This window comes from Chanodichthys erythropterus, chromosome 10 (assembly GCF_024489055.1).
Source record: "Chanodichthys erythropterus isolate Z2021 chromosome 10, ASM2448905v1, whole genome shotgun sequence".
Taxonomy (NCBI): Eukaryota; Metazoa; Chordata; class Actinopteri; order Cypriniformes; family Xenocyprididae; genus Chanodichthys; species Chanodichthys erythropterus.
This window is the reverse complement of record NC_090230.1, coordinates 32,529,374-32,556,235: the sequence shown is the minus strand read 5'-3', so window position 1 is coordinate 32,556,235 and position 26,862 is coordinate 32,529,374. Positions and strand designations below refer to the sequence as shown.

Sequence of the window (26,862 nt, the reverse complement as noted above, 5' to 3'; positions counted from 1 at the left end):
TTTAAGGTTTTTGTACAGTCTCTGATGTTGTATTTACAATCAAACGCAGTTTAAGGCGTTTCACCTGTAGTTGCGCTGACTCACCGCTTGATGGCGCCGATGTCTGAACCGCCCGTTTGATGAACTGACACAAGACAAACAAAAGCATCAACGTAGAGAAAAAACAGACCACGAACACAAAATACAAGTAAGTTTTACCTCTTAAATGTGTCGTTACATTATTTAACACATCTTCTAACAGTTTTGTCGTAAATAAAGATCTGAAGATGCGGGAAAACCGCATTTAACTGTCATGACTGTAATGCTAATGCAGTAGGAAGTAAATATCACACATGCTGCTGCTGACCTACACAACAAGCAGATAAAATCACTGCACATTTATTTGCAACATTTCATTTATATTGTGTCCCGAAGCACTCAGTATACTTTCTTTTGCATGCAAAGGAGAAAAGAAAATCTGATATGGAGACACAGGTACATATGATGGGAATTTGTTCAATATTATTGTGCATAACAACAAGATACACATATTCTCATTTATTGTTGTGTAAACAATGCATGATTCTGTGTTCAGATGAGGCAACGTGTGTTTACCGGGGTGGTCACACAGATGCAGGAGCATCATGGGATTGTGGATCAGGAGGTTCATTTTCCAGTGAGGTTTGTATGTTTGTGTTATTCTGCATTAATCAGTGTCAGGTTGATGTGATGAGGTTTGAGGTTCAGTGGAGGGTTTGTGGATTGTGCCGCAGTGTTGTGGTGGGACGCGTTCCCCTGGTGGGTGAGAAAGTGTTGGTGAAAGCGGTCCAGGACCCCCTGAAACCCGTCAGCTGGACGGCACAGAAAGTCCAGACCCTGAACGGACAGGTATGGAGCAACATTTTGGGCTCATATTTTAATAACATGTCCTTAAGACGTTGCTATACAATAGGAATGCACTAAATATTTGGACTGTCTTTACATTAAAGGGATAGTTCACCCAAAAATGAAAGGAATAGTTCACTTTCTAATAAACTTTTCCTGATAATTTACTCACCCCCATGTCATCCAAGATGTTCATGTCTTTCTTTCTTCAGTCGAAAAGAAATTAAGGTTTTTGATGAAAACATTCCAGATTTATTCTCCTTATAGTGGACTTCAATGGACTCCAGACGGCTGAAGGTCAAAATTACAGCTTCAAAGAGCTTTAAACGATCCCAGATGAAGAATAAGAGTCTTATCTAGCGAAACGAACAGTCATTTTCGAAATAAATGTAAATATATATGCTTTATATAAACAAATAATCGCCTTCCAAGTGCTTCCGCCAAAACCACACTTTCATATTCTTCAAGAAGCACTTGGAAGGCGATCATTTGTTTATATAAAGCATATACATTTACATTTATTTCGAAAATGACTGATCTTTTTACTAGATAGGACCCTTATTCCTCGTCTGGTATCGTTTAAAGCTCTTTGAAGCTGCAATGAAACTGTAATTTTGACCTTCAACTCATTGAACCCCAGTGAAGTCCACTATAAGGAGAATAATTCTGGAATATTTTCCTCAAAAACCTTAATTTCTTTTCGACTGAAGAAAGAAAGACAGGAACATCTTGGATGACATGGGGGTGAGTAAATTATCAGGAAAAGTTTATTTGAAAGTGGACTAATCCTTTAAATTTATCCCATGATTTACTCACTCTCAAGCCATCCCAGGTGTATATGACTATCTTCTTTCAGACAAACACAATCGGAGATATATGGAATAATATCCTGGCTCTTCCAAGCTTTATAATGGAAGTGAATGAGATTTTGAAGGTTCAAAAAGCTAATCCAACCATCATAAAAATAATCCATACGGCTCCGGGGGGTTAAAAAATGCATCGAAGCGATGCATTTTTGTAAGAAAAATATCCATATTAAAAAAATTTATTAACTATAATTACAGGCTTCCAGCAACGGAAGAGTCACGTTCTGGTGGACAGGTCACCTCTGACCTGATGTATGATGTAGCTTCTCTTCTGTTATATTGAAAACTGACATTTTTCTTTAAAAATTCTCATTTGAGACTTCTAATTCGTGTTTGTATTGCCCTATCCGCTCTGTCAGTCCTCACCTAAGCTTATCTTACGTCATACATCGGGTCAGAGGTCACCCGTCCGCCAGAACTTGACTCTCTTGTGAGTGCGCGTATGGCTGTAGCCAGAAGCTGTTGATTATAGTTTATAAAGTTTTAAATATGGATATTTTTCAACATGTATAATAATACAACATCAACACAATAAGTACATTGTTCCTAACTATTTATTTTGACACAAATATGTAGTAGTTAAAGACGCCTAATATAAAGTGTGACCAAATATTTTACCTTTTTTATGCATTTTAGTGTATTTGCATTAGCAAAACTTGTAATGCAGTACATATGCTGTAATAAAAGTAATAATTTCTTATAGTCTTAAGTAACACCTGTGCATGTTCTTAAGATTCATAATTTTTCTCAGAAACAGCTGTTTTAGATCTTAGAAATTTGAATTTCCACTAAACATTTCAAATTTTTCAAAATGTTAAATTTGCTATATTTATTTTATGTTTATTAACATTTATATTCATAGAGTGTTGCTGAAATAAAATGAGAATTTTTAGTCTAAAATTACAAAAAAAATAAATATTTAGTTTCTAGAATCATGTCAATTTACTGCATATTTCTCTAGTGTAACGAATGAGTGTATGATTAACATGCTATTTTTATACCTGATCTCTCTTTCTCTGGTTTCTTTCTGTAAGCCGTTCAAATCTCCTCCTCCACTGCTGCCGTCTATGTCGACCAATATGAAGCCTGGCATTTTAGGGACCAAACCTCAACCCCTGCTGAAATCTCCCAAAATTCCACCACTGATTCCCAGTATGCAGCCAAACCCTGGTACGTGACGCAGTGTTGTTATCATTAACTAAAACTATTTAAAAATTAAGTGCCTCTATTATGCTATTTTAAAGGTTCCTAATTTTGTTTTGGAGTCTCCTACAATAGGTTTACATGCATCCAAGGTCAAAAAACACATGAATTTTCTCATAATATACATTGCAGCATCACCTCAGTGTCTGAAATAGTTTGATAAAGTATTAGGTCTCTCTTAACCCATCCTTACTCTGCTCTGATTGGTCAGATGGCCCAGTCTGTTGTGATTGGTCTACCACTTATAATGCACGTCGGAAATGAAACGCCCATTAGCATATCAGAATTTCAGCTCTGGATCTTTCTCAGCACTTAATGCTCAGTAACATGTATAGTAACGATGGCGTAGTTTTTAGTGTATCAATTCCAGCACGAGTCTCATCTTCTGGAAATGCAGCTAAGTGGATTTTCTTTCACACCGCAGAAAACTGCGTCCTCTTTACATGTTGACAACACAAACTCTTCCAGCTACATCTACAGTGCAAAGTAGACATTCACAAGCAGCCAATGACGACCATAGGTTGGCATTATGCAAATGTATTACAAAACTGTGTAGGTTTGTGCAGGACATGATACTGGAATTACCGACGACTCGCTTCATGCAGTTCAGAATTTTTCTTTCTTTTGCGATTCCTTAATTCCATTTATCTGCGCTTTGATCTTTAAAAATTTGCAGTCATATAAATCTGTATGCCACAGGTGGAATGATCCAGATGTCCCATCACCAGCAGATGCCCTGGAACGGTCCGTTTGACGGTTGGGGTGGAGGGCGGAAAAGACACGCTGAGATCATGGGAGGACGTAGAGGTGGACGCTGGTGAGTCACATGACCTGGAATACTGTGTAGTCAGTGTATACTGCATGTTATTTTACTAAATACTTTCTAGTATGCAACAATAAATGCTTTAAAACTGTATTATGCTGCATTGTTGAGATCACATGACCTCACTACAGTGCATATTTAAAATGAGTCGGATCGAATTATTATATCATTTTGCATAGAACTTTTGGCAGTCTGTTCAAATTATGATCAGTCAAAATTAGGGTTGCAAAGTTCCGGGAATTTTCAAAACTGGAAACTTTCCATGGGAATTAACGGGAATATATAGGAATTAATGGGAATATATAGGATTTAACGGGAATTAATGGGAATAAATCCATTTTGTAGTTGAATAAACATCTTGCAGCATAATTTTGGTTAAAACAACCATATTTAATGCAATTTTAATAAATAACACATAATTGCTGCAATAAAAATATATTTATTTTACATATTTATTAAATTAGAATTACGGTAATTGAATGTTTTATTTGTTTTTATATGATACATTTTATATAAATATTATAAATTTATATAAATTTCCCAAAATAATTCCCATAAATTCCAAATTGGAATATTTACAAAATTCCCCAGATTAAGTTCCCGTGTAAAGTTTCCAGAAATTTACCGGAAACATTCCGCCCCTTTGCAACCCTAGTCAAAATTGAGGTTGATGACATCAGGATCATTCATCAGACTAGAAATGTGAGGTCAAGTTGAGAGCATTGCATTGTGGGATGCATTAGTTCATGATGAAACCGTGATCCTTTTCTTTTTCAGAATTCTTTGATGAATAGAAAGCTCAAACAAACAGCATTTATTTGAAATGGAAAATCATTATAAATGCCTTTACTGTCACTTTTGATCAATTTAATGCATCCTTGCTGAATGAAAACACAAAGTGTTTATGCATACTGTACTTTCTTTCAAATATCATAGTTAGTATGCTATTCACATACTCAATTTCTGGTCACATGAACTGATTTAAGCGTCTCATTCTGTTGTTTCTGTGTGAACGCCCTTGAAGAGTCCTGTTTTTAACACGCTGACGTGTGTCCTTGTTGCTCCTTGTGGCGTGACTCAGGGAGGACGGTGGCGGAGGACCGTGGGGATCAGACGCCATGCACCAAAAACGGAAAAGATGGAGGACGGCCTCTGAGGAGGAAGTGCCCAAAAAAAGCAGCTCTGTAACAACACACAGCGCGCCGTTATTCTCCTGTTTCTCCAGGGACACGTAAGTCAGTCGAAAACAACTCTGGGACCTTCTGATGAACCGTAAACTCATTGTCACTTCCTCTTGACTTTTTCAGCCAGGCCTGTGATTATCTGGAGCTTCAGCGGCGGTACCCGCACCTGCACCTGACCTCCAACCTCTTCCACCTCCAGCTGTCCTGGACCGAGAGCTTCCCGCCCGACCAGCCTCTTCCTCTGAGAGGGCCGTGTCACTTTCACATAGGATCAAACCAGCCGGAAACCAAACCAGATGCTTGCGAGTCCACAGATGCCACTTTTGCTGTTAAGGTACGAGTGTCTCTCTTTTGATCATGTGGCCATACAAGACTCCTGAATGCATTGCTCAAGAATTGCCTTGTTCTCTCTGCAGGTTCTGTTGTTTTCTATGCCATGCCTTGAGGACTTGTATTCACAGTGTTGTAACCTCTCGAAGGACGTTCAGACGCAGAAGGAGGCTGTGCATCCCACTACACTTCTCAAGGTAAGAACATCTGAGCTCACAGGACGTCCCATGAAGCTACTGAACTGCTGTGTTTTCTAAAAAAAGACCAGAATGAAATCAAAATAAACTAGAATTCAATAAAGCAAGAATTCAAATAAGCAAGACACCACAGGTCAATAGGGTAGAAATGTTAAAGGGGACCTATAATGCCCCTTTTCACAAGATGTAATATAAGTCTCTGGTGTCTCCAGAATGTGTCTGAAGTTTCAGCTCAAAATCCCCCACAGATCATTTATTATAGCTTGTCAAATTTGCCCCTATTTGGGTGTGAGCAAAAACACACCGTTTTTGTGTGTGTCCCTTTAAATGCAAATGAGCTGCTGCTCCCGCCCCCTTTCCAGAAGAGGGCGGAGCTTTAACAGCTCGTGCTTTGGTTGTTGCAGACGTTTGTTGTAGTTCTTAAAAAGCATTTTCTGTAAAAGAAAATATCTCCCTTTGCATTGAACATTGAGCGTCGTAACTTTGCAGATGTTGTTTATAATCAAACTGCAACATTACACACTAACTAAAGTTAAAAAAGTGAAATCATAATCAACTAATAGATATCACCATACTCACCCAGTTGATTAATCACAGTACATTAAGACAATTGTTTTGTATTACAAGTTTTCTGAAATGTTATGTTTAAATATGCAAATGAGGCATTATCTGATTTAATATGCACTAATTTGCATATGTTTCCAGAACTGATTGGATAAAATTAGGTTCAAAAAGAGGGGATTTTGGATATCTCCTTTTCCCACTCAAGAAATAATAATCTTCATAATCTCTAATCTTTACTTCTGGTTGAATTTCCTTTCTGGCTGATGTAATTGAGGGCTGTATAGGTGGGAAAAATAATATTAAGCAATAATATCTTAGCCTATTTTCATTTTCCAATCAAATCCCAAAACAAAAGTTCCATCTACATCATTGGTTCTCAACCACGACGCCTCTTCCAAGTTTGCTTAATTATTCAAATTAATATTATTGATTCACTTATTATGTCTATTTGAATTTCAATATTCCTCATTTAAATAATTCCCACCCAAGGCATATGCAAAATAAAGGGGCGGGGCCTTGTTGAGTTAGTTAGTAGTGTGTTGAAACTGCCGTTTATGGTAAGGGGAGGGACATTTCCCCAAACACACTCAAAGCACCCAACCAATCACAACACATTGCTCTAGCCGACCAATCAGAGCACATTTTGCTTTTCAGAAGGAGGGGCTTCATAGAGACAGGAACTAAACCGAGCGTTACTGACAGACTGGGAAGAGAGGAGCTGCAACAATGGAGAATATGAGGAAAATACTGTTTTTTGAACATTCAAGCATGAAAACCAATTCTATAGAGCCCAAAAACAACATCAAGACTTTGAAAAAGGGCATAATAGGCCCCCTGAAATACTGGAGGAAATGTCTTACCTTAAATTGTGTTGGACAACAGTGGTAGTTTGAGTCAAAAAGCTTGAGAAACGCTGCTCTGCTGAATATTCTGTATCGCTCATTAATATGTTAGTTTAAGTGATGAAGTTAAGTGAGTTAATTTGTTCTTTCTCTGTGGTGTAGTTCATGTTGGTGGACAGTGGAGGTGAACTGCGGCTCCCGGGAGGCCTCTGGTCACCCAAAGCAGATGGCGCGAACCCAATAAAGGACAGCTTGACACTGGTCAACACTGCGGTCCGCTGCATAAAGGATCAAACCGCTCTAGACCTCTCAGCCTGCACGCAGTGGTCTGTATATTTCATTTTTAATTTCAGTTTAATCCAGTTATGTTGTGATAGAATCTTGAGTCTGTTCTTCTATCAATGAATCCTGAACAAAAAATCACAGTTTCCACAAAAATATGAAGCAGCAGAACTGTTTTCAACATTGATAATAATCAGAAATGTTTCTTGAGCAGCAAATCAGCATATTAGAATGATTTCTGAAGGATCATGTGACACTGAAGACTGGAGTAATGATGCTTTGCATCACAGAAATAGATTATATTTTAACCTATATGCTTGTTAAATTGCAATAATATTTCACAAAATTACTGTTTTTAGTGTATTTGTGATCAAATAAATGCAGGTTTGGTCAGCAGAAGAGACTTGTCTCCTTGTGTCTTTTATATCATTAGTAATGTGCTCATTTCCCTTAAATGTCTTCCTCTCTACTAAAGGTACAAGATGGCGGAGCTGAGATATCTTTCAGGAGATAAAATGGAGACAGTTGTGGTGTTGTTGCCAGATGTGTGGAATCTAGTGCCAGCAGAAGAAGACTGGGCAAAGTTACAACAAAAACAGCTGGTACTGACTGCAAATATGCTTGAGTTTATGCTGAGTTTATAAACATTATGCATAAAAAATCCCATCAAACATGCCTTCTAGCTTGTCTGTTTTATTTCCTGTCATCCAGGATGATGATTTGTCGCTCCCAGAAGGACCGTCTGTGATTTTACACCCCTCTGCGGGACTGAATCTGTCCGTCGTGTCTCTGTCGTCAATGCTGGAGCCCCAGAGTCTTCAGACACGAGACAGCTGTGAGGTGTGTGCTTACAGAAGTTAAATGCAGCAGATTCGAAACTTTTAATAATGCAAATAATACAACTTGCATGTCACATGTGTTGTAAACAGGCTTGGACATGATGTAACCTGCATTATTATCTGATCTTATGTCTCTGGTATCAGGTCAGCTTGATGGCGGAGATGTTCAGCGAGATGCTTCAGAGGGATTTTGGGCTTCAGCTGTATCAGTGTCTCTGCCGTCTGCCTCAGGACCCCAGTGTCCCGCTGACCTGCGTCAAAGAGGACAACAGCACTCCCATGGTACACTAGACTGCACACCAGTGTTACTTTAGTGTCATTGCATACTTTAACATTTTTATATTTTCTGTTTTCATTGTAATTTTAGTTCCAGACCTGTAAGACCTTCGTTCATCTTTGGAATGAACTAACTCTTTAAATGGAATGAAAATCCAATTGTTATTGTAACTTTTTTACATTCTTTTCTCTCTTAAGGAGGATGAGCCCAAAACATCTGACAAACAGCCATCAAAAAAGAAAGGATTGATCGATGCAAGGAAGAGAAAACTCAAAGAGAAGGATGAGGAGGACATCACAATGACAGATGATTCTGAACCAGCTGAAAAACAATCTGAGCATCTAAAAGAAAGTAAAACTCAAAGCGCGGGAGGAGACGAGCAGAGCAGCAGCGCCTCAGACAATCAGACGTCCAAAGACAGTGTAAGAGGTCACGTTTCTGTTCGGATCTGAGCCACATGTCTAGTGTTTCTCCTCCTAACGTCTCTTTCGTGCTTGAAGGAATGTCATCTGGGCTGGACGGCCGAACTTCCTCGTAAAGTGCTTCTGTCCTGGGTGTTCTTTGACCGGCAGCTGACAGGAAGTCTTCGAGAAGCAGATCTGCTCAACATCCTGCTGTCTCTCGGCCTGTTTCTCAGCCCTGCTCAGGTTTTATTTCCTCTGAGATGTTTTCTTGTAAATCTGCCAAATAAATCAAGGAAATTAAGGCATAAATAAATATTAGTATTGTAATTTTACTTAAAAAGTTATTAAATGCTTGTTTTTCTATTTTACAGTGAAACAGTATTATTGCAATAGTATATTTATTGATTCGAATTCTTAAAATTCAAATAAAAAAATAAATATATATTATTTAATATAATAATTGTATAATAATTATATTATTAGTCATATTAATATGTATATTACTACAATATAATATAATTATATTCATAATAATATTAAATATAATAATAAATTATTTTATTTTTACAGTACAACAGTATTATTGCAATAGTATATTTCTTTTTTAATTTGTTTCTTTTTAGAATTTAAATCAAAATTAAAAATATTTTAAATAATATTTTTTTAATTTAAAAAAGTTATATTGTATTTGCAAAAAAAAAATGGTTTTCCTAAGATGATGTTTATATTATGTATTTTTACATTGTTGTTCTATAAAACCATATGATTATTTGCTTTTGATATTTTATTTGAACCAAATATTATTGTCTCATTGTTATGTATTTTAAGTCATTTTTACAGGATTAGGTCTTTGCCTAGGTCTATTTTTATTACCACAAAAAATATTAGATACTCGATTAATCGTCAAAATAATTGACCAATTACCAAAATAATCCAAAGTGGCAGCCCCACTGAACACTGTTACTGACAATCCTCATTTTGGCTGCGTGAGATTCTCCAGCTTTGTTGTTGTTGAGCTGTTAAAGCTCCACCCTCTTCTGGAAAGGGGGCGGGGCCATTAGTTCATTTGCATTTAAAGGGACACACACAAAAACGGCGTGTTTTTGCTCACACCCAAATAGGGGCAAATTTAACAAGCGATAATAAATTATCTGAGGGGTATTTTGAGCTGAAACTTCACAGACACATTCAGGGGACTCGAGACTTAGATTACATTTCTTGATTATAAGTACAAAACAATATATGTGAAGTGTGTTTGATTTCCCGTCTCTCCTCAGGCGCAGGATCTAGTCAGAAAGGCTGCAGTTGGCGGGCTATGCCTTTACAGGAATCTGTGCAGTCGCTGGTCAGACTACGATCAGACAGATGGCAGGATCAGCGCTGAGGGTGTGTGTGCTGTAAAAGCATGCCATCTGATAATCCATGGAAACATATTTGTCCATAGCATTCTAAAAATGCCACTGTGTGTTCCTCTCAGGGAATAAAGCGATGTTGCCCGGACAGCCATGCAAAGAGAGAGGGTCCGGCCGTCGCAGCAACAGCACAGATCTGGTGAACTACAGAGGGAACGTCATTAACTTACCAAACCTACTGCAGTCGCTGGAGAGCAGCAAAGCGGCCCAGCGTGAACTGGAGAAGTGCGTCGCCACGCTGCAATCCAGACTCGGTGAGACTGTAATTAGGGCTTGGATGAAAATATTGATTTCTTGATTTTAAGCGATTCTCATTCTGAAGAATCGATATCAATTCTTAAAGTCCTCCTGTAGTCAATAATTGTATCCCTTAAAACTTATCTTTGATCACCAAAATGACATATTTAAAGTTTTTTTTTTTTCTGTAAAAAATGCCTTAAAGGTGCCCTAGAATCAAAAATTGAATTTACCTCGGCATAGTTAAATAACAAGAGTTCAGTACATGGAAAAGACATACAGTGAGTCTCAAACTCCATTGTTTCCTCCTTCTTATATAAATCTCATTTGTTTAAAAGACCTCAGAAGAACAGGCGAATCTCAACATAACACCGACTGTTACGTAACAGTCGAGATCATTAATATGTACGCCCCCAATATTTGCATATGCCAGCCCATGTTCAAGGCATTACACAAGGGCAGCCAGTATTAACATCTGGATCTGTGCACAGCTGAATCATCAGACTAGGTAAGCAAGCAAGAACAATAGCGAAAAATTGCAGATGGAGCAATAATAACTGACATGATCCATGATATCATGATATTTTTAGTGATATTTGTAAATTGTTTTTCTAAATGTTTCGTTAGCATGTTGCTAAAGTACTGTTAAATGTAGTTAAAGTTACCATCGTTTCTTACTGTATTCACAGAGACAAGAGCCGTCGCTATTTTCATTATTAAACACTTGCAGTCTGTATAATTCATAAACACAACTTCATTCTTTATAAATCTCTCCAACAGTGTAGCATTAGCCGTTAGCCACGGAGCACAGCCTCAAATTCATTCAGAATCAGATGTAAACAATATAACAGTATACAATACTCACATAATCCGACGCATGCATGCTGCATGCATGACGAACATTTTGTAAAGATCCATTTGAGGGTTACATTAGCTGTGTGAACTTTGTAAATGCACTGTATTATGGTTGAGAGCTTGTGGTGCAGGGAGTGCGCGATTTAATGGGGCCGCAGCCTGAATCGGTGCATAGTTAATGATGCCTCAAAATAGGCATTTAAAAAAAATGAATTAAAAAAATCTATGGGGTATTTTGAGCTGAAACTTCACAAACACATTCAGGGGACACTTTAGACTTATATTACATCTTGTAAAAACTGGTTCTAGGGCACCTTTAAAATAGCTTGAATATAACTTTACACCCTTGCTTCATTTATTATATGTGGATCTCTGAATATGCTAATTAGCCCCGCCTCCACTCACTCGCACAAGCTCAGAGATCCACTTGGTCAACTTACTGAGGTAAACGCAGCACAATGGTATCGCTCTTTACAATGTCGCACACATAACGGTGATTAATATGATTAGCCTTTTGCTTGACTACATTATCAAACAGCTAATTATGTGTTGCTAATGTTACAAACCATGATTCCGTTCGCGAGTCAGACAGCTGTCTTCTAAAAATCAGTATCCTTAGAAACCCTATATTGCTAAATCTCCCCGATTTTTCATATCAACTGAAAAATATACCTTTTCGAGACTCCCTGTTTCAGAGCATTTATAATTAATGATATGCTAAAGCCCGCCCACATGTTGACACGATTGGTTACAAGGTAGGTTGCACAATCATCTCTTCCGCTTTACTAGTTATAGCATCAAATAAACATGAATGAACATCAGAAGGTATGTTGTAAGATACAGTACAACTTACCGAAATCCGTATCATGTTAATCGCAATTAAATGATATGGAATTGAATCGGAATCACAAGCTTGTGAATCAAAATCGAATAATGAAATTTGTGTTTAGTTCTGCCATATTCATGCACAAGTTTTAATGCTTGCATTTGAATTTACGGTGTTCGGTGTGCGTGTGATTCAGACGCAGCAGAAGCGAGACAGGCCTCTAATGAACAGGAGCACGGCCAACAGAAAGAGCTGAAGAAGAAACTTGAGAAAGCAGAGATGCTCAACAAAACGTACGAGAAGAGTCTGAGAGAAAACACCGGTCAGATGATCTCTGTCATCGAGAAGATGCAGAGGATGGTCGAACAGGTGACGTCCTCGAGCGTTTTGTATGCATTTATGACTTTATATTTTGACAGATTTGTGTTAATATACTTTGTTTTTACTGTTTAGACGACGGCCCTCACAAATGCAAACGCAGGAAAGGACGAGAAGCTGTAGAGCTCCATCGGACGGCGATGCAATAGTGTTTAGACCGAGGAAAATAAAAGAAATTTTAGCCTCTGTTTCTTTGCTTTAAAAAAATCATCTTTTTTGTGGGGGAAAATGGATGTTTTCTCATGCAAATAGACATGTAAAGGATTTTATTAATAAAAATGAAATGTTTTGCTGGTTCATTTTAGAACGTAATGTGCTTAATATGGAAAGAAAATGTTGTTTATTTATTTAGCGTTATTTAATTTTATTTTGTTGAATTCTGGCAGCTATAAAAATATGATCCTTCCACAAAACCGACAATCTCATAAACAGAGATATAGATATGAAAACCTATTTGTAAACCGGTATAATTTTTTTTCCCCTTTGCATTCTCCTTTGTGATTATAAAAACTGTGTTTTAAATGACAGATCTCTAGTTTGGTTTTAACTTAAGAAAAGAATAGTTGAAAACAAGCATGCAACATTTCTTTTTTTTTTTATAATTTGGACAAATTGGATTTTATTGTATTTCAGATTTGTTATTGTGTACTGAAGTATTTCCTTACTGTTTGAAACCACCCACCGCCATAATTATTCTCCAGTGTTCGCATGAGGTTAGTCTAGACTAAAGTATAGTGAAAGACAAATTATTTTGGAAATACTGCCTGAATTCTCCCTTGCAATTAAATTAGTTTGGATCTGACTCAACCCAACTCTATTTGTTAATCTACTCTGATGATTCAGCATTATATTAAATAAAGTCTGAAACTATTTCGGAAGGTTTGCAAACAGTAAAATATTGGATTTAATTGGCTATAGTATTTTTGTCTATTCCTCAGGGACCGTTTATATTTTCTAATAGCCTGTTTCTGAACAATTGCATTCCAAGATGTGGCATAAACTAATGAGCAAAATTAGTCACATGTAATATATATGTATATATTATTTTCTTTTTGTTTTTGTCTATTTTTTAATCCTCAAGAAATACAGTTTGTTTAGTGACGAAGTTGGCCAATAAATATCAGATCATCAAATCATAATAATGTACTTGTCATTCTATTCTGATATGCAGTCACAAAATTTAAAAAATATTAATTTTTAATTATTAATCAGTGTATGTATCTGGAAACGTCTCATTTGATGGTGTGTTTTTGACCCACTGCAACAGAGGACGCTATTCCTCCCAAATTCAGCTAAAGAAGGTTTATATCATGAATAATAAAGAAGTTATTATGACGTTGTTTGGTCTACTTCCTGAAGCGTCGAAGCACGTAACCTAATTATTCCATTACGTAATTAATATTCATGAGAGCGTTCGCCGCTGTGTTCAACGTCTCATCGCAAGCGCATGCAGTCTACAAACCAAGATAATGTTTGTTTTGTTAGTTATATAAAACGTCATGTGATGTGTTATAATTTCCAGCATGTAATACTACAACCTGAGCGCAAAAAGGAGACGTTTTACACGTCAAGAAACGAGATATTGTGATCGACAGCTGCGTAGTTTCACTTTCGTTTAACGTTACCTATCTGATTTCGCGCGCAGGTTCGTTTGAAACTTTTATTCGTTTGAACATTAGTGTTTTTCTCTCTCTTAGTCGTCTAAATATCGTAAGCAGTGCTCATGTGTGTTATTGATAACCAATTGACAAGCGTACATATCCAAAAGAAACAGTCAGAGAGCTGATATTAATCTTCACCATGCTCTTCTCCCAGTCTAACTGCCTTAGATTTGCCATTTTATTCTGTGTCCTTTTTACTGGCAACCATGGGATGACTGTCAACACGGACTCAAATGTGTTGCCTTTTCCCTGGGACAAGATGAGATTGCCAGAAACAGTGAAACCCCAGCACTATGATCTCCTGATACACCCCAACCTGACCTCGCTGACCTTCACTGGTGTTGTCCAGATCCTCATAGAGGTAGAGCAGGACACCAGAGCCATCATCCTCCACAGTAAGAACCTTCAGATCTCCAAAGCTCAGCTTTTAGAGTCCAGACATCATTGGGATCTTCAGATCAGTGAGTTTGAAGCCAATGAACAGATTGCACTCTTCGCTGATGGCTTCACATTTAAGAAAGGAAACCATTTGGTGCATTTGGAGTTCTACGCCAACTTATCTGATAGTTATCATGGCTTTTATAAAGGCAGATACACCACAAACAGTGGAGAGGTCAGGTATGTCATCAAGTGCTTTTGGTTAAGTGATTAATTGGTAGTTTGAAGACTTGAAACCCCTCAAAATGATTTATTTTCTCCCTACAGGATGTTGGCGTCCACTCAGTTTGAGGCGACACATGCTCGGGCCGCCTTCCCTTGTTTTGATGAACCTGCATTCAAAGCCAACTTTACCATCCGTGTGCGCAGAGAATCAAGGCACATTTCCATATCCAACATGCCCAAGGTAAACATAATTCATAGATCACATTGGATTCAATGTAAGTCACCAAAATCACTATGAAAAACCGAACAAAAATGGGTAAACTTTTAACATTAATAGTTCTTTAGGTTCGATTCCCAGTGAAATTGACATGCATGAACTCATAGAAATGTACGGCGTCATTGCTGGCGCTGCCCAATTATGACAAAAAATAATTGTCGATTATTCTCTTGACATTGTAATTGCAATTATTAATTGATTATCACAATTTACATTTTGAATAGCTTTATACCATTATTTGAAGCAACTGTATGCCATATTTTTATATGAAAATGAACAAGCTAAAAACACTCTTCCTGAATCTTTTATTTTCTATAGCATTAAACCTCAAATGTAAAATATGCATGGCATTATAATGTTATTCTAAAATTAAAACAATGGAAAAAACCCTTAAGATAACCTGTAGAAAGAATAAAAAAAAATCTTAAGCACACAGAATAATGTAAGTGGACTTTTTTGTAATTGCGCCTTTGAATGATTACATTGTGCCATCCACAATTTTAATTGCGATTAGAAATTTGATTAATTGTGCAGCCCTAATCAATAAATTTCTTAAAAAAAAGAAAAATCTGCCAAATGCATGTAAATGTAAACCCCCTTAGTGCGTTGTTGAGAAACTGACATAACAAAATAATAATAATAATAATAATAATAATAAACAATACTGGGGTTCTGTGCAGCTGTCTTTAACCATGAACCATAAACCATGATCAACATCATAATTGTTATAGATATTTTGTGCACACATCTCACATCACATCAGAGTGTTGAAACTTTGCATGCATGGTTATGATCCTAAATAAATTAAAAAAAGTCACTATATATAAAAAAAAAATCATAGGTTAGCTAGTATTTCGGGCAAATCAAAAATAGCTATGTTTTCATTCACCTGTTTTAATGCAAATTTTGGGATATTGCATAAAAACACTAGATGGAAATGTGCATAAATTCTAAAAATGTGTGGGTCATTGGCAAATATGGTTTTTAAAAGTGTAAAAAAAAAAAATGGAGATATTAATTTTAAAGTTTTATTAAGTGTTAACAATGTGATTATGTGGTTTTTATAAATAATTAATACTGCTTTTGTCATTTTTTACAAGATGGACAAAGTTTGTCACCAAAAAAAGTCATTCGGTTTAACCAAAATTTCGGTTTTACCGAATGACACTTTTGGTTATACCGAATGACGATATTTTCAAACAATGCTAACAGGCTGCTATCTAGCTAGCTGGCAAAAGGACAATCAAACATTTTATATTTAGTACAAGTTTTTAAAATATATAACATTTTCCATGTTTTATAGCGGTTGTACTAAATGACCTGATGTTTCGGGACAAAAAACATGAAAACATTAATTTTTCAAATAGTTAAGAGAGAGTTAGTTACTTTGCTTCACGACCTTGTGGTACTTTGCAGGTGTCTGAATGATGTCACATCCTGTTCCTGTTACATGATATTGACCACATGACTTGATCCACATTGGTCCCTTTATATTGGTTACTCCGAATGACATCAGTGAAATTCATTTCTCATAACAAAGCAATGACTTCTACACATAATTTTAATACGATTTTGCACTATGTTGATATATGATGTTATAAAATCATGCCAGAATAAAAATATATATATATTCTTTACATTTTAAGGTATTTTAATCACAAATTTAATCACAGACAGAGCGTCCAGACTGACAGGCATCTGTACAAATCTGATTGGAATTGCATTTCAAACCACCTCCATAAGTGGTTTTAATCAGATTTGAAAAAAATTATTTTTATTATTTTTTTTTTTCCAAGCTTTCAAAAACCCATCTGAATATGCAAAAAATCAGATTTTTGCTGGCAGTCTGAACATGGCTATAGACTTACAGTTTATAGACCATACAGTTTATAAACTGCACAATCTGCAGTGTCATTCATTGACATTAACCCTAAACATGGCAAGACCATAAAGAGACATCAAAAAATTATTTTTTTGCTTTTTTTTCATCTTATTGGGACACAAATAATACAACTTGATCATTTTTTTCAAAATGTGTATTTTAATTAAATGCAAACTAACGCAAGAATCTCAATTTCATCCAATAGCTGAGAACTGTACAGCTGGCTGAAGGGCTACTGGAGGATCAATTCGACACGACGGTGAAGATGAGCACCTACCTGGTGGCCTTCATCATCTGTGATTTCCACTCCATCAGTAAAAAAAGTCAGCATGGAGTTGAGGCAAGTCAATAACATTGCCAAAAGCATTATAAACACACTTTACAATACACCCAGATAAAACTATCCTCTCACGCCTCATAACCTGAATCCTGATGTAGATATCGGTGTATACGGTTCCCGAGAAGATCAGTCAGGCGGAATATGCTCTGAACACTGCCGTCACACTGCTAGACTTTTATGATGAATATTTTGACATCCCGTATCCACTTCCCAAACACGGTGAGTGTGAAAGTTCTTCTGTTGACAATGGCATGCATACTTTACAATCTGGCATGAAATAATGCGAAAATGGCTATAATTGTCTTTTACTTGCAGATCTTGCTGCCATCCCAGATTTCCAATCCGGTGCTATGGAGAATTGGGGTCTGTCGACGTACAGAGAGTCTGGTTTGCTCTTTGACCCTGAGAAATCCTCTTCCTCTGATAAACTGGGCATCACTAAAGTCATCGCCCATGAACTAGCCCATCAGGTTGATATTTCTGTTACTAATCCTGTCTAAATAAGAGATCATGTACAGCTAGTCAGCCATTTATCACAAAATATGTTGATGCCTATATGACTGTACATTATTCTGCTTATTGCATGACTACTGCATGACAAATAAATGGAGATTGTTTTATTATGTGAGAAGAAAGAGAGATATGTGGAAAACTTCACAATAAGATCACATTTGTTAACATTAGTGAATGTATTATTAAAGGATTAGTTCATTTCAGAAATAAAATTTCCTGATAATTTACTCACCCCCATGTCATGCAAGACGTTCATGTCTTTCTTTCTTCAGTCGAAAAGAAGGTTTTTGATGAAAACATTCCAGGATTTGTCTCCATATAATGGACTTCAACAGTTACCAATGATCAGTCATTTTCTAAAAAAATAAAAATAAAATATTTACACTTTTTAACCAGAAGGTCATAGTTAGAAAAGGTCATGAGTGACGTAGGTTGGAAAGGTGACCTTTTCCTCAATGTAGGTTAATGTTTTCCTCAAAAACCTTAATTTCTTTTTGACTGAATAAAGAAAGACATGAACACCTTGGATGACATGGTAAGTAAATTATCAGTAAATTTTAATTCTGAAGTGAATTAATCCTTTCTTTAACTAAACTGTAGAAGTATTGTTCATTGTTCATGTTAACTAATATTAACATATAAAACCTAATTGTAAAGTGTTACCAGATAAGTGATACTTGAGACATGAAACTGGCAGGGATATACAGGAAATCAGTGGCCTGGCAGAAGTGTGCAGTTTAGCTTTATTATACAAAAATATTTGACTACTGAATGCTGTAATCGATTGCTAATCATTCACATCTGTTTTCCAGTGGTTCGGAAACCTGGTGACAATGCAGTGGTGGAATGACCTGTGGCTAAACGAGGGCTTCGCCAAGTTCATGGAGTATGTGTCTGTCAACATCACCCACCCTGAGCTGCAAGTGGTGAGAACTTCAATCTTTACATTTAATACAACTATCTAATAGTTGAGATTAAGTCATAAACTGTGTTTGTGTGAATACTTCACACAATGGGGCCATTTTAACATAATTATGTGTGTATTTGACCATTCAAGTGCAAAAAGCCACAAAAGAGAACTGAATTCAGGATTGCGTGCTGTCTGAGAGTGGCGGCTTTCAGTGTGTGCGAGTAACGCATTGACCTTTTTTCATGGCTTATTGTGCTTAATTACTCTTTTTATCATGCATTGAGCATCCTGATCATTCATGCATGCTTCTTTATCACTTTAAAGTAATACAAACCCGATTCCAAAAAAGTTGGGACACTGTACAAATTGTGAATAAAAACAGAATGCAATGATGTGGAAGTTTCAAATTTCAATATTTTATTCAGAAAACAACATAGATGACATATCAAATGTTTAAACTGAGAAAATGTATCATTTTAAGGGAAAAATAAGTTGATTTTAAATTTTTTGGCATCAACACATCTCAAAAAACTTGGGACAAGGCCATGTTTAGCACTGTGTGGCATCCCCTCTTCTTTTTATAACAGTCTGCAAACGTCTGGGGACTGAGGAGACAAGCTGCTCAAGTTTAGGAATAGGAATGTTGTCCCATTCTTGTCTAATACAGGCTTCTAGTTGCTCAACTGTCTTAGGTCTTCTTTGTCACATCTTCCTCTTTATGATGTGCCAAATGTTTTCTATGGGTGAAAGATCTGGACTGCAGGCTGGCCATTTCAGTACCCGGATCCTTCTTCTACGCAGCCATGATGTTGTAATTGATGCAGTATGTGGTCTGGCATTGTCATGTTGGAAAATGCAAGGTCTTCCCTGAAAGAGACGAAATCTGGATGGGAGCATATGTTGTTCTAGAACTTGGATATACCTTTCAGCATTGATGGTGCCTTTCCAGATGTGTAAGCTGCCCATGCCACACGCACTCATGCAACCCCATACCATCAGAGATGCAGGCTTCTGAACTGTTCCAGATTCTCTGAATCTTTGGATGATATTATGCACTGTAGATGATGATAATTTCAAAAACTTTGCAGTTTTTCTCTGAGAAACTCCTTTTCGCCACAGCATTGGGGGAATTGGTGATCCTCTGCCCATCTTGACTTCTGAGAGACACTGCCACTCTGAGAGGCTCTTTTTATACCCAATCATGTTGCCAGTTGACCTAATAAGTTGGAAATTGGTCCTCCAGCTGTTCCTTATATGTACATTTAACTTTTCCGGCCTCTTATTGCTACCTGTCCCAACTTTTTTGGAATGTGTAGCTCTCATGAAATCCAAAATGAGCCAATATTTGGCATGACATTTCAAAATGTCTCACTTTCAACATTTGATATGTTATCTATATTCTATTGTGAATAAAATATAAGTTTATGAGATTTGTAAATTATTGCATTCCTTTTTTATTCACAATTTGTACAGTGTCCCAACTTTTTTGGAATCAGGTTTGTAATTTTGTCAGATAAATACCTTAACCTTTAGTCTTTTGTTCTTCCCTCATATTTAAAATAGATATATACTTTTAAATCTAATATTTTCCTCATATTTTGATGGTTTAATCAAACTTGTAGGGTAATTAAAAACAAATATCCCCTCTGCACATCACTTTTGGCCACTACTGTATATCATCACACTGCTCAGCACTAGTTGAGATTGTGATATGGTCATTTCAACAGAGACTGACTGATCTTTAAGTATAATAGTGCTAATATTCAGTGCCTCTATTTTAGGATGATTATTTCCTGGAGAAGTGCTTCACCGCCATGTCAGTGGACTCTTTAATCTCCTCACACCCCATTTCCACCCCAGTGGAGAATCCTGCGGAAATCAGCGAGATGTTTGATGATGTTTCCTACCGGAAGGTACGCAAGCACTTTATATATCTAAGTACATTCTCAGACTCAGCCGAATGCGAGCGCTCTTCTTCATGAGCGTTTGAGTGTGTGGTTAAAAACTAAGCTCAGAATCGATCCAATTGCGATGCATTTGGAAAATATCAGAATCAATGCACGAATCGCGATGCATCAATGTATTGTCCCAGCCCTACTATTTACGGATATGACTTATAATAGGCTTACCATAGTAAATCATGGGAAGACAAAAACACATTTTGGATAAAGGCTGACTGTGACACTTAGTGGCTAAACAGAAAAAATGTAAAAATTACATTTAAAAATGGCAAAAACCAGCCTGTATATCGGCCTTGGAGATTTATTGGTTGACCCCTAATCTCATAAAGCCTTTTAGTGAATAATTAGTTGTAATATATCTACTGGTTGTGTATCTAGGGAGCGTGTATCTTGAACATGCTGAGGGATTTCCTGACCCCAGAGGCTTTCAAGTACGGTCTTATAGACTACCTGAAGAGACACAGCTACCAGAACACTGTGAACGCTCATCTCTGGGAAAGTCTTACCAATGTGAGTGACCTCTGTCAGTTCCTGTGTATGTTCTCCAGCTCTCAAAGAAGTTTAAACGATTACTCTTGAGTCCAAATGCTTTTGAACCTTTTCAGATCTGCACTTCTGATGGACTGGATTCAGGGAGACTAAAACTCGATGGATTCTGTTCCAAAAAAAGGGCTGAATCTCCAGCTTCTGTGAGTACTGCATTAAATAATACAATATAGTAATAATTTAGTTTTTCTGGGTTCATAGCAACATTGACAGTATCTACTGTATATGATATGATATGACATGATATATTTCATAATATAATATAATATATGATAAATGACGTGACATTTTATAATATTTTATAATAAATAATTTTATATATGACATGATACATAATATTTATTATATATGACATGATATATTTTATAATAGCCTTAATAATATGATATATAATATATTAAATATATTATATTTATATATTATAAAATATATTAAATATATAATATATTTTATAATATTTAATATTAAATATGGAATTAATTTTTTTTATTTTATATTAAATAATATGATATATATGAAATAATATATGACATATTTTATATATGTCATGATATATCAATATGACATGATATATTTTATAATAAATAATATGACATAGCTATGACATGACATTTTATATATGACATGGCATGGTATATTTTATAATAAATAATATATATAACATGACATGATATATGACATGATATATTTTATATACAACATATATTTATATGATGTGATATAATTTATAATCAATAATATAATATATGACATGATATATTTATATGGCGTGATATATTTTATATTAAATAATATATGATACATGATGTTACATATGACAAGACATACTTAATAATATATGATATGATATATGATGATATGAACCATTAAACAAATAAATTGTTCAGTTATTGCAGTAAATCAATCCTGTTCTAGCAGAAATTATGACATTATATGACATGAAATGATGTTAAATTATATATCGGGTCATATTATATCATATGAACCACAAATGAAATAATTCAGTAGTAAATCAATCCTGTTCTAGCAGAAATGGTTCATGGAGGACAATGTTGATGTTGGAGCCATCATGGACACCTGGACGCTGCAGGAGGGGTTTCCTTTAGTCACTGTGGAGGTCAGAGGTCAAGAAGTCATCCTCAAACAGGAGCGCTATCTTAAAGGAGAAAAATCTTCAATTAATTCAAGGTATGCACTAACCTACTGCTTAATGCATGTGAAAATTTGCATACGGTGCACAGTATGCTTACTGTAGAAATAATATGCTTCTTTGAATATAGCTGTGATGTTTAACTGAATTCAATTATTTGTTGTTTGTAACTCATTTCTCATAGTACGTCGAGCTTCCTGTGGCAGGTCCCTCTGACTTACATCACCAGTCACAGTAGCGCAGTGCAGCGATTCTTGCTGAAAAGTGAAAAAGGTGCGTTAAGGTTAAAAAAAATGACCTTCCCAGCATGTTTTCCAGCTTCCGCTGAGATCTGACTGTGTGTCTGCAGATGTGTTGTACCTGTCAGAGAAGGTGGAGTGGATTAAATTCAACGTGGACCTGCGGGGGTATTATATTGTCCACTATGAGTCTGGAGGCTGGGACGCTTTGATCAGTCAACTCCAGCAGGATCACACAGTGTTCAGCAGCAACGACAGGGCCAGTCTCATCCATGACATCTTTCAGCTGGTCAGGTGAGGGAACTTCACTTGTGGTCCTAAAAGGAAACATAACTTGCAATGCATCAAATTTCTGTAATATGACATTTTGGATTAAAATGTGCAGCACTTCATTATAGTATTTGTTCAAACATACAGTATTTGGTCACCTTAAGTAACACCAGCTGGTTTAAAGACATTGATGAAGAAAAGTGACGTTAATGAAGAGATCCTGCAGTATTTGAGCACAAACGAGATTTTATCTAAAAAAATAATATTTTAAGATATTTTAAATTGTTAGTCATTGCAGACCTGGTTGATTCATGTTCTTACTGAAATATATTTGTCTTTCCTTCAGCATAGAGAAAGTCCCACTGGATAAAGCTCTGGATTTGAGCTTGTACCTCAGTAAAGAGTCGGCGATCATGCCGGTGACGCAGGGATTCAATGAGCTGGTGCCGCTTTACAAACTCATGGAGAAGAGAAACATGGAGGAACTGGAGAACCAGCTGAAGGTGTGGTTGCAGAAATGATCGAGTACAATTAAAGATGAAGTGTGCAATGTTTTGGATTTTAAAGGGATAGTTCACCCAAAAATGAAAATGATCCCATAATTTACTTACTCTCAAGCCATCCTAGGTGTATATGACTTTCTTCTTTCAGACGAACACAATCAGAAGCTAGTAATTACAGTTTATAAAGTTATAATTATGGATAATTTCTCACAAAAACACATGGCTTCGCTTCAGAAGGCCTTTATTAACCCACTGGAGCTGAATGGATTACTTTCATGATGGATGGATTTGAATCCAGAAAAATTCAAATGGAATATATACTCTATTTAGACCAACAGTGTCTGGTTTGTTGTTTTAACAGGGTCATTTAGTGAAGTTATTCAAGAACCTGATTGACCGCCAGCGCTGGTCTGATGATGGGTCTGTATCCGAGCGGATGCTCAGGAATTACCTGCTGTTGTTTGCCTGTGTCCGCCGGTACCCGTCCTGCATCAGCACCGCCACTGAACTCTTCCAGAAGTGGAAAGAATCTGATGGAAAAATGCTGTAAGAGTTTATTTGATTCACATAACGTCCGCATTACATATTCTTCATGCTATTTTAATTCCAGTTATATCCTTTGTCTGGTTCAGGCTGCCTACTGACGTGAGTTTGGTCGTCTACACTGAAGGAGCGCGCACAGATGAAGGTTGGGACTTCCTGTTGGAGAAATACAAGCGTTCCACCTCACCATCGGAGAAGTGGATGATTAAAGCCGCCCTCTCATACACCCCATTAACTCACAAACTTCAGTGGTGAGTCTGAATACATGAAGCTGCTGAGAATGATGTCATATGACATTTTCAGAGTTCACCCAAACATGAATCATTAATGAAGGTCAAAATTGTCTTTAAAGTCTTTAAAATGCAAATGCATGATTCATTTCTCACCTTTTCAAACTTGAGTGTCATTAAAGTAGTGCTTTTTTCCATGTTCATCTGTCTTTAGCGTGTAATGTCGCTGTTTGAGCTGTTTCTGAACTCCCTGAAACGCCTCCATTGTAGTCTTCAGTTTTCTTCCGGGAACCATATACCCAAGGTATATGCAAAATAAAGGGGCGGGGCCTGGTTGAGTTAGTTAGTTAGTAGAGTGTTGCAACTCACTGTTATGGTAAGGGGCGTGACAATTCCCAAACACGCTCGAAGTGCTTGATCAATCACAACACACTGTTCCAGCCGACCAATCAGAGCACACTGAGCTTGCAGATGAGCTGCTGCTCCCGGCTCGCTTTCCAGAGGAGGGCGGAGCTTTAACAGCTCAACAACAACAAAGCTGGAGCATCTCACGCAGCCAAAATGAGGATTGTCAGTAACGGTGTTCATCCTTACATTGTTCAAACCGGAGTCGACACTGATGGAGAGACTCAGGAAGAAGCTACAACTTTTAGACGTTTTTGAATGGTTAGTGGATAAATTGATGTAGTTGCTGTGGAGTTGATTCAACTCATCCACTAGCATGTGCCGTCATGTTCATCTTTTCTGTAAATCCAGCATTGAATTGATCCTCGTTTGTGAAGCAGTCCGGCGTAAAATGACGGCATGAACAACAACACCCTACTACAACAACTCTTCCTCTTCTCTAAAGCAGCTCAACATGACCCCGCCCCCTTTGTTGTGTGTTCTCAGGGGCGGGGTTTATGTACATTTTTGGGTTTGTGATGTCACAACCCATGAAGAAGCTTGTTGTACCAGCTGTTTGTATCTCCCTTTGCATTGAACTTTGAGCATCATAACTTTGCAGATGTTGTTTATGCTCAAACAGCAACATTACACACTAACTAAAGTTAAAAAAGTGAAATCATAATCAACCACCCCTTTAATAAAGACCTTGAGTCATTATACCTGCTCTATGATGTGTTTTCTTTCTCATTCTGTCTAGGCTTTTGGAAAAAAGCATTGAGGGAGAGATCATGAAAACTCAAGACCTGCCGTCACTGGTCGTCACTGTCAGCAAAAACCCAAAAGGCTTTAAACTCGCCTGGGAGTTCCTGAAGACCAACTGGGCGAAACTTGTGAAAAAGTGCGGAGCAGATATCCAAACGATCCGTCTGAAACATTACTATTGCTTTCATATCTACCTGAAGACCTTATTATATGATCAAATAAATCTTACATTCTTATTTTTTGGTGCTTATGATGACACATCATGGCATGATGGATTGTGTATTTCATCTAAATCTTGATTTCAGGTTTGATCTGGGTTCATCTGCAATATCTCGCATGACGGTTGGAGTGACTGATCAGTATTCCACCAGAGAAATGCTTGATGAGGTACTTTAGATTGATCTGTCATTTTTTTAAACTTTTATATATATTTCTTGCTAAAAGTATAAATGCAAATTGAGCACCTAGTCTAATTGGAAGCTAAAATATAAATTTTAGTTAATATTAAAATACTAATATTAACTCTCAATGAAAGTCTATGAGATTTTTGTTGGTTTTGATAGTCTGGTCGGACCGCAAGTCGGATCAGTTAGAAAAGATATAGCAACCCGAGTCAGAACAGCCTGAAGGTCTGAGCCCAGTTTGGTGGTTGAAGCTTTTAGGCTCTTGGAGGAGATACTGTTTACATTTTGGCTTAGAAGAATAATAGTCTTATAGTCAAGCCAAATTAATGAATCATGGGCGTCAAATTTATTTCCAATAACGGTGATTCATCTGCACTGAAGATCCAAGAACATGACGCAGTTGTTTGTGTTGTTCCTGCAGATCCAGACGTTCTTCAGTTCACTAGCTCAGGATCAGGGCTCTGGGCTGCGCAGCATCCAACAGGCCCTGGAGAAAATCCAGCAGAACATCCTCTGGATGGACAGGAACGTCCCACTACTGAAAGCCTGGCTAGATAGCCAGTCCATGATTGAGTCCTGACAAATCCAGAGACATATGAAACTGTGTGTAACCCCAGACTGCACCTAGTTTCACCTTGGGTGCGGCTCTTTACAAGAACCTGAACACTGGAGCTTACTGGCTGAAGGACGTACCTTTGAATCAGCTCTGATATCATGATGTTAAACATGAACGTTTGAACTGGCTAACAAAACGAGTCTAAAGAAGGTGTGAAATGTTCATGCAAAACATCTTAAAGTGATGGTTCACCCAAAAATTACAATTCTGTCAATTTACTCAAGCTCATACAGGTTTGGAACAACTTGAGGGTCTTTTCCTATGACACAAATGATATTTTGAAGAATATAGGTGACCAAACAGTATTTTTTGCTACTCTGGAAGTCAGTGGGGTCCATCAACTGTTTGTTTACTGACATTCTTCAACATACCTTCTGATGTTCATTCATATTTATTTGGTGCTGCAACTAGTAGTAAAGAGGAAGAGATACGATCAGTATTTGTTAAATTTACTAATAAAATTGACAGAATTCGAAGACTTTGTTTCATATCACAAAGTGTATTGCAATTTTTGGATGGTATGTGTGCAACAAATAAGGTTTAGTTTTGTTTGCACAAATAAAAAAACTAAAAGATTGCAGTTCTTCAAAATGAAAACCAATTAAAATCAACAAATCGATATCGTCCACAGCCAAATATTTTCTGTTGCACAAATTTCAGTGCATCACTAAATGAAACATGC

At 36.8% G+C, this 26,862-nt stretch overlaps 2 protein-coding genes across 5 annotated transcripts; both read left to right on the top strand.

The window, feature by feature from the left end:
* The first annotated feature begins 104 nt into the window (after positions 1–104).
* ccar2 (cell cycle and apoptosis regulator 2) lies at positions 105–13,675 on the top strand. Of its 3 annotated transcripts, none has more exons than XM_067397366.1 (19): positions 107–187; positions 445–474; positions 575–660; positions 753–867; positions 2,765–2,900; positions 3,633–3,750; positions 4,838–4,987; positions 5,064–5,274; positions 5,357–5,467; positions 7,036–7,199; positions 7,631–7,757; positions 7,867–7,995; positions 8,139–8,276; positions 8,469–8,693; positions 8,772–8,918; positions 9,953–10,061; positions 10,153–10,341; positions 12,202–12,374; positions 12,459–13,675. In XM_067397366.1, the coding sequence occupies exons 2-19, from the start codon at positions 463–465 to the stop codon at positions 12,504–12,506; spliced, it is 2,388 nt and encodes a 795-aa protein (XP_067253467.1). In that variant the 5' UTR covers positions 107–187; positions 445–462; the 3' UTR covers positions 12,507–13,675. The 3 variants fall into 3 exon arrangements, with proteins under 3 accessions (XP_067253469.1, XP_067253467.1, XP_067253468.1); XM_067397367.1 differs by having other exon boundaries at positions 152–187; positions 448–474; XM_067397368.1 differs by lacking the exon at positions 445–474 and having other exon boundaries at positions 105–187.
* A 119-nt stretch (positions 13,676–13,794) lies between these two features.
* erap1a (endoplasmic reticulum aminopeptidase 1a) lies at positions 13,795–26,859 on the top strand. 2 transcript variants are annotated; one of them, XM_067397364.1, is made up of 18 exons: positions 13,795–14,662; positions 14,750–14,888; positions 17,012–17,146; positions 17,245–17,365; positions 17,462–17,616; positions 18,472–18,585; positions 20,351–20,482; positions 20,909–21,040; positions 21,136–21,219; positions 22,107–22,264; positions 22,411–22,499; positions 22,576–22,759; positions 23,082–23,238; positions 23,600–23,784; positions 23,871–24,032; positions 25,156–25,296; positions 25,466–25,547; positions 25,986–26,859. In XM_067397364.1, the coding sequence occupies exons 1-18, from the start codon at positions 14,184–14,186 to the stop codon at positions 26,142–26,144; spliced, it is 2,808 nt and encodes a 935-aa protein (XP_067253465.1). In that variant the 5' UTR covers positions 13,795–14,183; the 3' UTR covers positions 26,145–26,859. The 2 variants fall into 2 exon arrangements, with proteins under 2 accessions (XP_067253465.1, XP_067253464.1); XM_067397363.1 differs by having other exon boundaries at positions 22,104–22,264.
* Positions 26,860–26,862: the final 3 nt, after the last annotated feature.

Coding starts and splice junctions, on each gene's coding strand:
- ccar2 (XM_067397366.1), top strand. Junction 2,901..3,632: donor CAGTATGCAGCCAAACCCTG/GTACGTGACGCA, acceptor TGTATGCCACAG/GTGGAATGATCCAGATGTCC. Junction 7,758..7,866: donor AGTTACAACAAAAACAGCTG/GTACTGACTGCA, acceptor CCTGTCATCCAG/GATGATGATTTGTCGCTCCC.
- erap1a (XM_067397363.1), top strand. CDS start 14,184: ATGCTCTTCTCCCAGTCTAACTGCCTTAGATTTGCCATTTTATTCTGT. Junction 14,663..14,749: donor ACAAACAGTGGAGAGGTCAG/GTATGTCATCAA, acceptor TTCTCCCTACAG/GATGTTGGCGTCCACTCAGT. Junction 21,041..21,135: donor TCTGGGAAAGTCTTACCAAT/GTGAGTGACCTC, acceptor GAACCTTTTCAG/ATCTGCACTTCTGATGGACT.